The sequence below is a fragment of the Asterias rubens genome, chromosome 17 (assembly GCF_902459465.1).
Source record: "Asterias rubens chromosome 17, eAstRub1.3, whole genome shotgun sequence".
Taxonomy (NCBI): domain Eukaryota; kingdom Metazoa; phylum Echinodermata; class Asteroidea; order Forcipulatida; family Asteriidae; genus Asterias; species Asterias rubens.
In genome coordinates this window covers 13,389,567-13,404,769 of record NC_047078.1, presented here as the reverse complement: position 1 = coordinate 13,404,769, position 15,203 = coordinate 13,389,567, and the positions used below count along the sequence as shown (strand labels likewise).

Genomic DNA, 15,203 nt, shown 5'->3' with positions numbered 1-15,203 from the left:
CATGTACATGAGTGGCTGTATAGGTAGACCTACATGTACATGTACATGAGTGGCTGTATAGGTAGACCTACATGTACATGAGTGGCTGTATAGGTAGGCCTACATGTACATGAGTGGCTGTATAGGTAGACCTACATGTACATGAGTGGCTGTATAGGTAGACCTACATGTACATGAGTGGCTGTATAGGTAGGCCTACATGTACATGAGTGGCTGTATAGGTAGACCTACATGTACATGAGTGGCTGTATAGGTAGACCTACATGTACATGAGTGGCTGTATAGGTAGGCCTACATGTACATGAGTGGCTGTATAGGTAGGCCTACATGTACATGTACATGAGTGGCTGTATAGGTAGACCTACATGTACATGAGTGGCTGTATAGGTAGACCTACATGTACATGAGTGGCTGTATAGGTAGACCTACATGTACATGAGTGGCTGTATAGGTAGACCTACATGTACATGAGTGGCTGTATAGGTAGGCCTACATGTACATGTACATGAGTGGCTGTATAGGTAGACCTACATGTACATGAGTGGCTGTATAGGTAGGCCTACATGTACATGAGTGGCTGTATAGGTAGACCTACATGTACATGAGTGGCTGTATAGGTAGGCCTACATGTACATGAGTGGCTGTATAGGTAGACCTACATGTACATGAGTGGCTGTATAGGTAGGCCTACATGTACATGAGTGGCTGTATAGGTAGGCCTACATGTACATGTACATGAGTGGCTGTATAGGTAGGCCTACATGTACATGAGTGGCTGTATAGGTAGACCTACATGTACATGAGTGGCTGTATAGGTAGACCTACATGTACATGAGTGGCTGTATAGGTAGACCTACATGTACATGAGTGGCTGTATAGGTAGGCCTACATGTACATGTACATGAGTGGCTGTATAGGTAGACCTACATGTACATGAGTGGCTGTATAGGTAGACCTACATGTACATGAGTGGCTGTATAGGTAGGCCTACATGTACATGAGTGGCTGTATAGGTAGACCTACATGTACATGAGTGGCTGTATAGGTAGGCCTACATGTACATGTATATGAGTGGCTGTATAGGTAGACCTACATGTACATGAGTGGCTGTATAGGTAGGCCTACATGTACATGTACATGAGTGGCTGTATAGGTAGACCTACATGTACATGAGTGGCGGTATAGGTAGACCTACATGTACATGAGTGGCTGTATAGGTAGGCCTACATGTACATGAGTGGCTGTATAGGTAGACCTACATGTACATGAGTGGCTGTATAGGTAGGCCTACATGTACATGTACATGAGTGGCTGTATAGGTAGACCTACATGTACATGAGTGGCTGTATAGGTAGGCCTACATGTACATGTACATGAGTGGCTGTATAGGTAGGCCTACATGTACATGTACATGAGTGGCTGTATAGGTAGACCTACATGTACATGAGTGGCTGTATAGGTAGACCTACATGTACATGAGTGACTGTATAGGTAGACCTACATGTACATGAGTGGCTGTATAGGTAGACCTACATGTACATGAGTGGCTGTATAGGTAGACCTACATGTACATGAGTGGCTGTATAGGTAGGCCTACATGTACATGAGTGGCTTATTTTTTAACAAACACATCTGTCAGAGACGCATGTATTTTTATTTCTCATAAAAAGCCTTATTAATAATATTGTTTTTTGATTTGGGTACTTTTTATAACACAGTCGAACACAATGTCCACAGATTTACATTAAATTTACACCGTTTTGAAGATAATAATAGTTGAAAGCTTCCTTTGAAATATTAGTTGCTGAGGTGCTGTAGTTTTCGAGAAATGAGTAAACCAATGTAATAAAAATACGTTTTTACATGCTAAAATAATTTTCATTACATTTTTTTTTCCAAGCACTACCGTACCTCAGGCTCAGCAAGTAATATTTTCAGGGAAGGTTTCTACTATCATTATCTTCAAACTGTGTAAGTTTAATGTAAATCTGTGGACATTGTGTTTTTTAATGTAATAAGTTTGTGGACATTGTGTTTCTTGTCCTACAAAAAGTACCGTTTAGACCCTTTAACATGCGAAATTAAACCCCCTGTACAAAATGGTATATACACCATCTTATAGAGTAAGGACAGATGACCATCTGTACTATTTCGAGGTGAATGAGTCACTCTCTGGAATGTTAATGGAAATCCGAGGTCGCCACCCCCACTTCAAACCAAAAGAGATGGCTGTGTGTGCAGCCTAAATGGCTTTCCCATTCGACCAACAGGTGGCCCATATCAAAACCAGACAACCCGATATCGCTCGTGACCAGCCAATCAGACGACTAATAAGACGGAGTTCGGATCAGGGTTTTGTAGACTTGCAACCCGACGTCTGAAACGACACAGTCGTGTTGAATTCCACAACGATGCCATACCACTGGACCTTCTAATTTCAATCCAAGATGGCGCGGGTTACGGCTTTAATAGTATAGATTACAGAGAAGAGAAGAGGCTATAGAGAAATTCCAAATGTATACACTAAAAAACCTACCCCCTGAATTTTACATCAAATTCACACTGAAAATCGAACACACAAATTTGAAAGGAAAAAAAAACAAGAATTCTGGTTTAAACTGAATCATTCTCCTGCCTGCAAACTTTCATGGCAATCAGGCCCACTGGATGTTCGATCTTGCGGTGTCTGATCGCCCTTTACATTCCCACTAGACATTGATAGCCCTTTCAGGATCAGAGCCTGCTTTAATTCTACTCCCGAGGAGGATCAAATTGCGGGGTCTAATCCTGATCGCCCTTGCGTTCCACTGACGCTCGACTGCCTTTTCTCAAAATTGCAGGGTCTGATCGCCCTTTTACTCAAATTGCGAGGTCCTGTGGAAACGGGGTCATAGACATCACTTACTTCAGGATTAACCCTGAATGCCCAAGGTCTAACCTCATCAAATCAACGGACCCCAGTACCTATTTACAGATTGACACTAAATATTGCCACTCATTGACATCACATTTACACCAAGAGCCCATATGGTAAACACACTGTTTACAGCAGATACATGTACCGGTGTTGTGATGATTTTTGTGAGCACACTTATTAATAATAACCGTGTTTATAGAGCGCCTTTTCCAAAGGATACAAAGAGCTAGTGATAATGCAACCAAAAACCCAAAAGAGAAATAAGGAATAGTAAGCAAAAATACAAAAAGTGACAGAATCAAAACTACATTAGATGGAGCAATTAAATAGATGTGTTTTTAAAAGTCCTTTTGTACAGAACAAGCGTTCCGGATAATTGTTGTGAGTGAGTTCCAGTTGCGGGGACCAGCATTGGAGAATGCACGGTCTCCAAACTTCTTTGAGGATCGAGGTACCACAAGATTGGATTGAGATCAAAGACTTTCACGTTTGGGTTTGCTGAGATCTAGCGTGTCTGAACTGTAGGATGGGAAAGTATTGGATACAGTTTTGATTATGTTCAGTGCCGTCTTAAATTGATCCGCTGGTCGACTGGAAGCCAATGGAGATCCGTGAGCAAAGGTGTGGCATGGGAATACTTTGGCTTCTTATGGATCAGTCGAGCGGCCTTGTTTTTGAGTTTTTGTAAGCGGCTGAAATCATGTTGCTTCAATCCAGTGAGAAGGGAGTTGCAGTAGTCGAGGCTTGGGGGTACCCTGTGCACGACCAACAGAATGACAGGTGTCGTAGTCCAGGTATTTGCTGATCATTGTGATGTTGCGTTTGTGATAGTTAATGGACCTGCACAAACCAGTGACATGTTGACTCATTGACATTGAGATGTCAAAAGTTACTCCCAGGTTTTGAACAGATGAGACAGGATTTATGGTTGCGTTTCCTATGGTGAGGGTTAGTAGCTCAAGACGTTTGTAGTGATATGGGGACGATGCTATGAAAAACTCTGTTTTGTTTTCATTCAGCATCAGTTTGTTTGCAAGCATCCAGGTTTGGACATCCTGGACACAGTTAGATAGCCTGAACAAGCAGCACTCAGCATCACACGGGATGGCAGGATCAAAATCTAGGTAGCTTTGAATGTCATCAGCACACATGTGGTAGTTGACTGTATGCCGATGAAGGCGGCCTCTGTAGGAGTAACGTACATGGTGAATGCACAGGGACCGATAACAGATCCTCGAGGGACACCGAATTCAAGGTGATGGACATCGGAGTTGGCACCTGCAGCATGGACCCAATGTGTTCTTCTTGTGAAGTAGGACGAGAACCACTGATGAGCATATTTTGTGTATTGACTTTGCCCTGTGCAGATTATACATGTATATCTTTGGCTGATATTCATAATACATGTAGGTCTACATATAATGCAATGACCACAAAAAAGTATTTCAATCTAAATATATTTTTGAGTATCAGTTCAGTTCGGAGTATTTCTAACATTTAAGCTTGGTCCCTCCAACCCAGTCATAACCACACACTGACACCAACAAATTTGTCCTAACTCATGTCTTGAGCACAATATAACAAGTACACATATATGAAATTAATTGAATTAAAACTGTTTAAACAGTTTTAAATCATCAGTTTGTATGTAAAATACCATTTAAATTGATTTCAAATTGTTATTAAATGATTTGTATGTCAATGGGACAAATAAAATGCAATATAATAGTTACCTGTATGTTTGTATCATAATGGAACATGACAGAAGTGTCATTAAGTTTGACGCTTGATGGTTTGTTGAGAACACCCATGAGCAGAATACTACCAATGTTCATCTCATTTGATCCTGGATAATTGTTGTGCAGTATTTTGGAGTTCAATGAGCACTTGGATGATGTAAACACAACAGATAAATACCTTTCACTCTCATAAGTTTCTGTGGCAAAATGCATAGGAATATCAAAAAGAACACTCAACTTTATTCCATTAGCAATTGCTCTGTTAGTGGGCGATTGTGTCTTTGGACAGCAAAAAAAAAACAATGGACAGAAAAACTCATCCTGATTGTAGTTAAGAATTTGCCAATGTGAGTGCAGCTGCTACAGCACCTATCGATGATAAATGTTTTCCTGCCTGTTTTTTCTTTACTCCTGCGTCCCCTCCTACCAACGAACCTTGCAAATACCCAAGTTTGTACGGACTTTAAGCTCATCATGTATAGTACTTCTGTGTATAGATGAAACCGCAATTTTGTTTTTTTGTTCTATGCTCCGTGGTCATAATGGGTTGATGTGGCTGGCAGCCAAAGGCGCCCTTGCATGCCTGCTTCTCAAACACGTTGTAGCCGCATCCTTTCCAATTCAGCTCTTAGCTGCGAGTAAGGATGATTAGCCCCCCAAATTGATTATCCAACAAAAATGTAATCGAAAGACTAAAATTGGGGTCTATATTACACAATGGCCAGCAACACAATGCAACAATTCTATTTTCTGACAGTGAATTGTATCAAGTTTCTTGGTAATCCTGAAAGCTTAAAGGCAGTGGACACTATTAGTAATTACTCAAAATAATTATCAGCATAAAACCTAACTTGATAACAAGTAATGGGGAGAGGTTGTAAATAGATAGTATAAAACATTGTGAGAAATGGCTCCCTCTGAAGTGATGTAGTTTTCGAGAAAGAAGTAATTTTCCACGAATTTGATTTCGGGACCTCAAGTTTAGAATTTGAGGTCTCGAAATCAAGCATGTCAAGCATCTGAAAGCAAACAACTTCATGAAACAAGGGTGTTATTTTCTTTCATAGTTATCTTGCAACTCCAACGACCAATCGAGCTTGAGATACACCAAAGTGAGAAGACTAGTCTTTGACAATTACCAATAGTGTCCGGCGTCTTTAAGCTTGGAGGCTTTTACAAATATTTGAGACAACTTTTACAACCCCTTTGATTGAAATACTGAGGGGTGTCGTGGCCGAGCAGATAAGAGCATCGGACTCAAGTTCTGGTGGTTAAGTCATTGGGATGTGGGTTCAAATCCTGGTCATGACATTTAATGTGTCCTTGAGCAAGACACTTTACCATAAGCTTCTCTCCACCCGGGGGAAAAATGGGTACCTGTGAGGGCAGAGCGTGGTAACTCCCAGTACCGGCTGGGTACTCCCCAGGGAGCTGATATGGTTTAAGGAATGACAAATATGGCCAAGTGACCAGGGGTAGTAATGTCAGAAGCGCCTAAAGCACTATATAAAAATTGATATTATTATTATTATTATTATTATTATTGTGAATAACTTATCCGGCACATCATCAAAAAGTTCACTCCAAAAATTAAACATAAATGTGTGTTCAAATAATGTAATGCCACATACCCAGAGAATCACCATCATCCCAGTAAAGCTCGCCTTTACCATTGCCATCATCACTGACTCCAACAACAATTGTAAAGAGTGACTGGCGAAAAGCTGTAGTAGTTGTTTCTGTGCTGTTATACTGCATGGCTAGGATGAATCCCTCACGTAAGTGAACATTAATCTCACTAGGATCTGCCTTCAGTTCAACTATCTCAGTGTTGTTTACCCTAAAATAATTGCCCTGTTAAAAAATTAAAAAATTGTGAAGTGACTACAGTGCACAATGGATACATAAATTCCTGCTTCTGGTCAGTAACTACACATAACCTCTTTAGAGATGAGTGTCTTTTACAACTCTTGTAATTCAGTCAGAGTTTATTAGCCACTTGGTAGCGCAGCGCAGCGAAAAAGCTTTGTTGTTTTCAGCTGTTTTGTAGCGCAGCGCAGCGAAAAAGCTATTGTTTTTGTAACAGTTTTTTCTTCTTCTATTATTATTTATTTCTATAGGTGTTTTCTAAACCGGAAGTTCCCCGATAATTCAAAAGTGGCCAAAGTTATGAAGTTGGTTTCAAGGATGTAAGTGTCTAGCAAGGGTTGGCAGTTAAAAAAGAACATTGATGACGTCACAAAATGCAACAGCGCCCTCTAGCTGCAGGTTGAAAACTCTTTAAAATGGACTTTTGAAGATGCGTGTGGTGAAGTTTTGTGTAATCACTTCAAATTTACCTACGTTTACTGTCAGGCGGACATTATGTGTGAAGTTTCACATCAATAACGTCATGGGGGGTCACGTCATGACCTGTCACGTGACGTCATCTTAAAGGTAATTAACTGTAAATATTTGAAAATCTATATCAAATCACCCACAAGAGACCGTAGGTTTCTGTTTGTGGGATTGGGTAGGGATAATGACCTCACATGACCTCTATTTCCGGTCGAAACAGGAAGTGCCCTCTTATTCAAAAGTGGCAAAAAGTATGAAGTTGGTTTCAACGATGTTAGTGCCTGGAGTGGGAAGTTAAACAAATATATCGCTGACGTCACAAAACGCAACAGCGCCCTCTAGCGGCAGGTTGAAAATTCTCCCAAAAATGTACACACATGTTGATCGTCAGGCAGCCATTATATGTGTGTGAAGTTTCAGATCAATGACGTCATGGGGGGTCCCGTGACGCGGCTTTAGAGGTGAAGTTATAACGCGATCATGGTAGATCGTTCATCTGCATTTTTTCCCCAGCCATTTTTCAGCTTTCTTCTTCTGTCTCAAATTGAGACAGGTTTCTTTGTTTCAATTTGTCTTATGCATTCTCTAACCTGTATAGCCTGTATAACCCGATGATCAATTTGGCCGTGTACGAGGATGTAGGTGATTAGGGGGTACTATCAATTGGCTACAATAGAATTAGTATACCAGGATTTGGGGGACACGATAAATAATTTAAGCTCATCAGTCACCCAGTTATTTTAAAGCTTAATATTCATGATAGTTTACCTTAATAAATGGGAAAAAGAGCTATCTACATGAAAATCATAAGTACTTTCACGTCTCCATTTGATGAAAATTTGTCAGATTGTGATGGTCCAAGTATTGTTAATTTGGCTGCACCATGATAAAGGTCTGATGGACACTGGCTGAAGTACACCTTGCAAATGGCCAACCTGTGTAACTTTTGTAGGACAAAAAACACAATAACCACAGATTTACACTAAACTTATATATTTTGCGTGCTGAGGTGCTGTAGTTTTGGGGAAACGAGTAAAATAATGTCATGAAAATAATTTTCGTCTCATGAGACGAAAATTATTTTAATCATTTACAAATGTATTTCCATGACATTTTTACTCATTACTCAAAAACTACAGCACCTCAGTAGGTAATACTTGAAGGGAAGCTTTCCACTAATATTATCTTCAAACCCTGTAAGTTTAATGTAAATCTATGGACATTTTGAAAAAGTACCCAAATCCTTTAGGCAATTGTAAGCGTGCAGAAAACAATGTTTTTTTTGCTGGGCAAATTTGTTTTCCATGATCCATTTGTTATCCAGTAAAAGTGCATCTTACAGGTACGGTCATACATTGGTAAACGATGATAATAATGATGACACGAAAAAAAGTGTATTACTAAAACTTTCTATCCAAAATTATTATTGTTGTTTGATAAAATATTTAAAGACACTGGACACTATTGGTAAATGTCAAAGACTAGTCTTCACAGTGGGTGGATCTCAACATATGCATAAAATAAGCAGTTGTCTGTAAGCTGGAACCAGGTGTACCATATTGTGGTCCGAGTCACCAAGAGGAGCTTGCTTTAACGATTTATAAGGGCCTTTAATTTTTGTGTAACAATTGTCTAGAGTTCTATCTTGACGAGTTTTACAGTCCACGTGCTGGTAGTACTTCGGTAACCCCTTCTTTAGGTTACAATGATTGAAATCCCTGATTACAATGAAAACAGCATCTGAGTTCTCGTTATCATGCTTCGTAAAATTGGTGGAAAGTTGGTCAATAGCCGCAGATGCTTTTGCCTCGGGTGGTATGTACACTGCAGCCACTATGAATTCTCTCGGCAAATAAAATGGCCGACATTTCACGATAAGAGTATCCAATTCCTGTGTACATGAGTGTGAAATAATCCTGGCATCAGTGCACCACAAATTGTTCAGTAAGAAACATAAACCACCTCCAGAAGATTTACCCACTTCAGTAAAATTATGATCTGATTGAAAAAGGGTGAATCCCGAGGGTGTACATGGTGTAACTGCCGAGTCAGGGATAGTTTAATCCAACCAGGTTTCAGTGAAACAAAACACTGAACAGTCTTTCCCATTATGAATAGTGCAGAAAAGTTTACATTGACGCAATCTGGTTAACATGGTTAAGAGTCCACCACTCTTACCCTGCTTTCGTCCACTACCAGATTGTGTAGGAGTTGTGCTACACATTCGGGCGAAATTTATTATTGATTTTCGCGAAAAATCTGCAGCTATTGCTTACATGGTCATTAATGGTTCTGAAATGGAAGTAGTGAAATGTTTTTAATTTCTTGGTGTACATTTATCATCTGATTTGAAATGGGGATGTAATGCAGATTCCATTGTTAAGAAAGGTCAGCAAAGATTATTTTTCTTGAGACGACTGAGAAGCTTCCATGTCAGTCAGCCACTTCTGTTGAAGTTCTACCGAGCGGTGATTGAGAGTGTCTTGACACAGTCAATGATCGTTTGGTGGGGCAATGCAACAGCTGATGACCAGAAGCATATCAGACGGATTGTTCACAACACTAGTAAAATCTTAGGTTGCCAACTTCCATCACTTGATGAACTGTATCTTTCGAGTTAAAAAACGAGCCGTCTCTATAGTAGATGACAAGTTTCATCCAGCACATGATCTCTTTCAGCCCATGCAGTCAAAGAATCAAAGAATTAAATCTGGATCTACTCGTACTTTGCAGAGTTTTTACCCCACACTGTTTACCGACCTACACATCGTGGTAAAAAAGCTGGTCGCCGTAGAACTGTTCATAAACCCCCCGTACCCGAAGTTACACTCCCATCTGTTCCAGTACCAGTGACTCCAGCCAAATCTCAACTCAGCCTTTGTGTTCTAAACACACAGTCCATCTGTATCAAGTATGACGATTTTGCTGATTTTGTTCTGCAAAAAGATCTGGACCTTGTTGCCGTTTCAGAAACATGGCTGAGACCAGACGACAACTTAACATGTCGTCAGTGTACCCCTGCAGGCTACTACTTTCATCACATCCCAAGACCTCACAAGACTGGTGGAGGAGTTGCAATACTGTACAGATCTACTTTATCTGTCTCTGTGAAAAGTAATGACGTCCAGTACACAACTTTTGAATCTCTTCATGCTGAAGTTTCCGGAAACTCTAAATCTGTTTGCCTTGTCATTGTATACAGACCTGAAAGAGATTCAAACGGCCAACATGTGACTTTCTCAAGTTTTCTAAGGGAGTTTGAGAATTTGATTTTGGAATATCTGCTTCATCCATCGGAAATCATCATCACAGGCGACTTTAACATTCATGTTGATGACATCCACAACACCAATGCAAACCAGTTTAAGCATCTACTTCAGGCTTTTGGTCTTACCCAGCATACCCTTACCCGCGGAAGTGACGGAAAAATGGCAAATTGGCGATTCAACGACAAGAATATCGCAACCAATGTAAAGTAGTTAGGAATTTGATCAACCAGGCAAAGATCATCCATTATTCATCTCAAGTACAAGAATCTTCAGGAGATCAAAAGAAGCTTTTCAAGATAATTGGTAAGTTGTTGCTCAAACCCAAAACCCCTGTCCTTCCATTCACTTACAATGACCAGGACTTAGCAAATGAGTTCCAGAAATTCTTTGTCACCAAGATTTCAGACATCCGCTCATCATTTTCATCAGTCCCTTACAACGTGTCGCAGACATTGCCACAAATTCAACCAGAGTGTAGACTATCTGTGTTTGAGCCTGCGACTGTTGCTGAGATTCAAAGGGTTAATATGAAATCTCCTTCAAAATCCTGTGAGTTGGATCCAGTGTCAACATCCATGATAAAGCAAAACATCGATATTTTTGTACCCTACATCACTAAGCTTGTAAACGAATCCCTCAGTTCCGGTTGTTTCCCCGATAGCCTCAAAGTTTCCTACATCAGGCCGCTCATCAAGAAACCAAACCTGGACAAGGAGATATTCAAAAACTACAGACCGGTTGCAAACTTAAAATATCTTGGAAAAGTCATCGAACGAGTAGTTTCATCACGTATTTCTGATCACATTCATACTTTCAACCTGTCCGACGTGTTCCAGTCAGCATACAAGCCTTTCCATGGGACCGAGGCTGCACTAGTCCGTGTGAGCAACGATATTCTCTCTGCAATGGACAATGGTATCCTTACAGCACTAGTCCTGCTAGACTTGAGTGCTGCTTTTGACACTGTCGATCACAACATCCTTCTCTCTCGGCTCCAGAATCACCTTGGCATAGAGGACACAGCCCTAGCATGGTGCAAATCGTATCTCTACAATAGAACTCAGCATGTATGTATTGGCACCGCGATATCCGACCCTGTTGTTTTGAACTACTCTGTGCCACAGGGGTCGGTACTCGGCCCGCAGTGGTTTACGCTATACACTTTACCGATTCGTGACATCATCCTGAAATTTAATCTGAATTACCATGTGTACGCAGACGACACTCAGCTATACATCACGTTTAAATCTTCTCAAGAAAACGCCAATGCATCTATTGCAAGACTTGAGAAATGCATCCAAGAGATTCGACGTTGGACACAACAAAACTTCCTGAAGTTAAATGATGATAAGACAGAGTTCTTCTATTTGGGTCACGTCAACAGTTAACTAAGGTTTCAGTGCCATACATCTCCATCGGTGATGCTCGGATAGCTCCCTCGCTGAAAGCTCAGAACTTGGGGGTTATTTTTGATTCATCGATGACACTTCAGCCACACATCAACAATATTGTTCGTTTATCATCATATCACATCAGGAATATAGGTAAGATTCGCAAGTATTTGGACAAAAGTGCCACTGAAAAGGTCATTCACGCATTTGTTACTTCTCGTCTTGACAACGGCAATGCTCTTCTCTACAGTCTTCCTAACAACCAGATTTCCAGACTTCAACGGCTCCAAAATACTGCTGCCCGCATTGTGACACTGTCTAGAAAACCCTGTTCTATCACCCCCATTCTAAAACAACTACACTGGCTCCCTATCTCTCAACGAATCATCTTCAAGCTGATGCTCATTGTCCACAAAGCTCTAAATGGCAAGGCTCCCCACTATATTTCTGAACTGCTTCAAGTTTACACTCCATCAAGGAATCTTCGATCAAGTTCCATGCTTCTCCTCATTGAACCCAAGTCTCGACACTCATGGGGTGACAGGTCTTTTTCTTCAGCCGCGCCACACATCTGGAACTCTCTACCACTTAATCTTCGATCTTGTGTTTGTACCGCAAAATTCAAGTCTCTTCTCAAAACTTATCTTATGTCACAGGTTTTCAATGACTAATTTTGTTGTGTCTGTTTTTCTTTGTGTTGTGTTTTGTTTTTGTTTTGTTTTTGGTTTTACTGCGCCTTGAACACCCAGCAGGGTGGATATGTGCGCATCACAAGTCTTATTATTATTATTATTATTACAGCTGTTTGTGTTCTAAATGACAGATTTTAATCGTTAATGTCTATTTCTGACTTTAATTCAACTGTGCTGATTTTATCTTTTGTATTTCGCCTGTAATACTTTTCATCAATGTTTAGAATATATATTCGATGTATTTTTGTATAAATGGTAAATTTTTAGTGTGTATTTTTATATTTCATATATTGTTTTCTCTTCATATTCTTAAAATAAACACCCATATATATGCAAGGATTTTTTTAGTGGAAGGTCTACAACAGGGACTTAAACTAAAAGATCTTGCAGTGCACACAGCTTATATCAATCACTGCCAATGGCAAAACAATTTTTTTTTAAGCAGTAAAGCCCTGCTTGCATTTGTGTGAATCCATCTGTTCACTAACCAAACTGAATTGTAAATAAGAAAAACAATAGCCAGGAACTTTAACGGAAAAGTAACAAAGCAACCCAAAGTGTGTCAAACTGTAAATATACAGAAGGAAATAAATGACACTGCATGTGTAATTAACTTCTTTATCCAATACAGAACAAAATATTTCATGGCAATAAGTTTGGTTGAAGGACGAAGCTTTGTACCACATCATCTCACAGCGAATGCTAGAGATAAAGAGGAGATTGACTTATGTTCGCTACTATACATGTAGGTTGGGCAATGGACCTGTTGTGGAAATCAGAGTCTAGTATGGAAGCATAGGGCTTAAAGAAATGGAGATTTACATGTAACTGCAAAGAAAGTGCATGACTGCCACATTTGTTATCAGAAAGAAAGTTTTGTTTCAGAATAAACCAACTTACTTGGACAATATTGTACCATCTTCCTTTGGGAAATGTTCCATTCACTGCAGTGGCTCCTTGTTCTAAGACAGGAGTGATAACAACAGCTGGGCCTAGCATGAATTGTCTGTCCACATCATACAGCTTTGAATCATCAGGGAATCTAACATTGCACATACAAAATGAAACATATTGTTTTGGACACAGTGAAAAATATGCCGACTTAATTGTAAGAAATTCTTTTCCCAGTGATATTTGTACATCTGTGTACACTTACAAAAACTCAATGCTTTTATGAATTTTCTAGAACTGTTTGCTGACCATATTAAGTGCACAATATCTCTTACTACTGCTATGACATCAAGAACTATTTTTACACCTTGGTTGTTTTAAAACTGAATTCATAAATTCCTCTGACAGATTCGCTATTCCTATTGGTGGAGAGTGCGTCACGTGTGGGTGTTTAAACCTTTGATTATGACCAGTGTTTATAACCGGTTGTGAGGGAATACTCCGCACAAGTCTTAATGCAAGACACTTCTTGTTACGGGCGATGCCGACGCTGTTGGTGAGTTGGTCGCGCTGTTTTTGAAAGGAAAATGAGAACGTGTTGCACCAAGACTATAAGCGCACAAACGGAACCGGAAACTGTCGGAATTACGGGCCTCAGTCATAACAATGCACGCACGGACATCGTACATGTACACACAGAACTCAAGCACATCGGAAACAGATAAGTTATACAGACTTTCTTACTTTATTACGCATTTTAACAAAAAAATAGCACTTATGAATGGGAATAAAAGAGTAGTGACTCTCTTTAACGGCCGCTTAAAACCTTGCAGGGTCGTTGCTGTGTGATAAAGGCCCTCGCCTTCGGCTCAGGCCTTTATCACACGGCAAAACCATGCCTGTTTTAATCGGCCGTGAAAGAACTTGTCGCTACCCTTTTATTCCCAAACAGAACCAATAACTGACAGACAAACAAATAATTTGATCAACTGATGGTCAAAGGGGTAGGGACATTGACAAGTACGAATTAGTGGGCATTTACGGTTTCATCGGTGTAGCTCATTCAACTGGAACCAGTGATAAATTCTTTGAATATTATCTTTTTATATTATCCACATGTAAGCAGCCATATTTGATTCAAATTTCAAGTCAGTACATCATTGCAATAAGGAGTTATGACTTATAAGGTTTTAATTATTTTAGCTCATTCAACTGGAACCAGTGAAATGAATACAAAACTTTAAGATTTTAGTTCCAGAGGTCAATGTTGGAGCCTGAAAAAAATACTTTGTTTGTATTCCAAAACTTTAACAGTATTGGAAAACAAATTTGAAAATTACAAAAATGTATGCCAATAACATATAACAATTTCACCTGGGCTTGTACATACCAAAAACAACTCAACTCAAACACTGATACTAAAAACAAAAACATTAACATTTGGGCTGGACGGACAGCAGACAGACACCGGACGGAAATTGGTACTTCATAGGCTCACACTGCTCTGCAGCTCGCCAAACACAAAACAAATCCTGATGAGCTTTGTGCGGATTCATAATTGGATCTAGAACCGACACTTTTCCATGCTTTATAAAACTGACCTAAAGAAACTTAAATGTCTTTTTTATTTATTTGAAGGTTTAATTCCCCAGTGGGATATTTTCCATGTTATTATTAATGTTTCTCACCTTATTGTTTGAACTGACTGTTTTTCCTGTAGCATAATATTGTCTCTTTACATGTAGTGCATCATATTGATGTAGTCACTAACCAAATATTGATGAGTGGGGGCGCTCTTTGTTTTTGCTCACTCTTGTGTGAACTCCTGACCTTTTGACCTACTGGTGCCAAGATCACCACTCCTGCAAAATCTTTAGCAGGTAAGCTCCAACCAATTTTTAGTAGGATTTTAATCCCCAAGTATCATTAAAGGAACACGTTGCTTGGATTGGTCGAGTTGGTCTTTG

General features: G+C 39.8%; 1 protein-coding gene across 1 annotated transcript in view; it reads right to left on the bottom strand.

Annotated features, from left to right (window-relative positions):
• The window catches only part of LOC117301428 (lysosomal alpha-glucosidase-like), a 38,633-nt gene that overhangs the window by 22,715 nt on the left and 715 nt on the right, over window positions 1-15,203 (bottom strand). The window contains exons 2-4 of the mRNA XM_033785411.1: window positions 13,246-13,387; window positions 6,288-6,510; window positions 4,651-4,853 (exon numbers count right to left, since the gene is read on the bottom strand). Of these exons, the coding sequence (XP_033641302.1) occupies window positions 4,651-4,853; window positions 6,288-6,510; window positions 13,246-13,344 (525 nt within the window). The 5' untranslated portion in view covers window positions 13,345-13,387. The remainder of the gene's footprint in view (window positions 1-4,650; window positions 4,854-6,287; window positions 6,511-13,245; window positions 13,388-15,203) is intronic.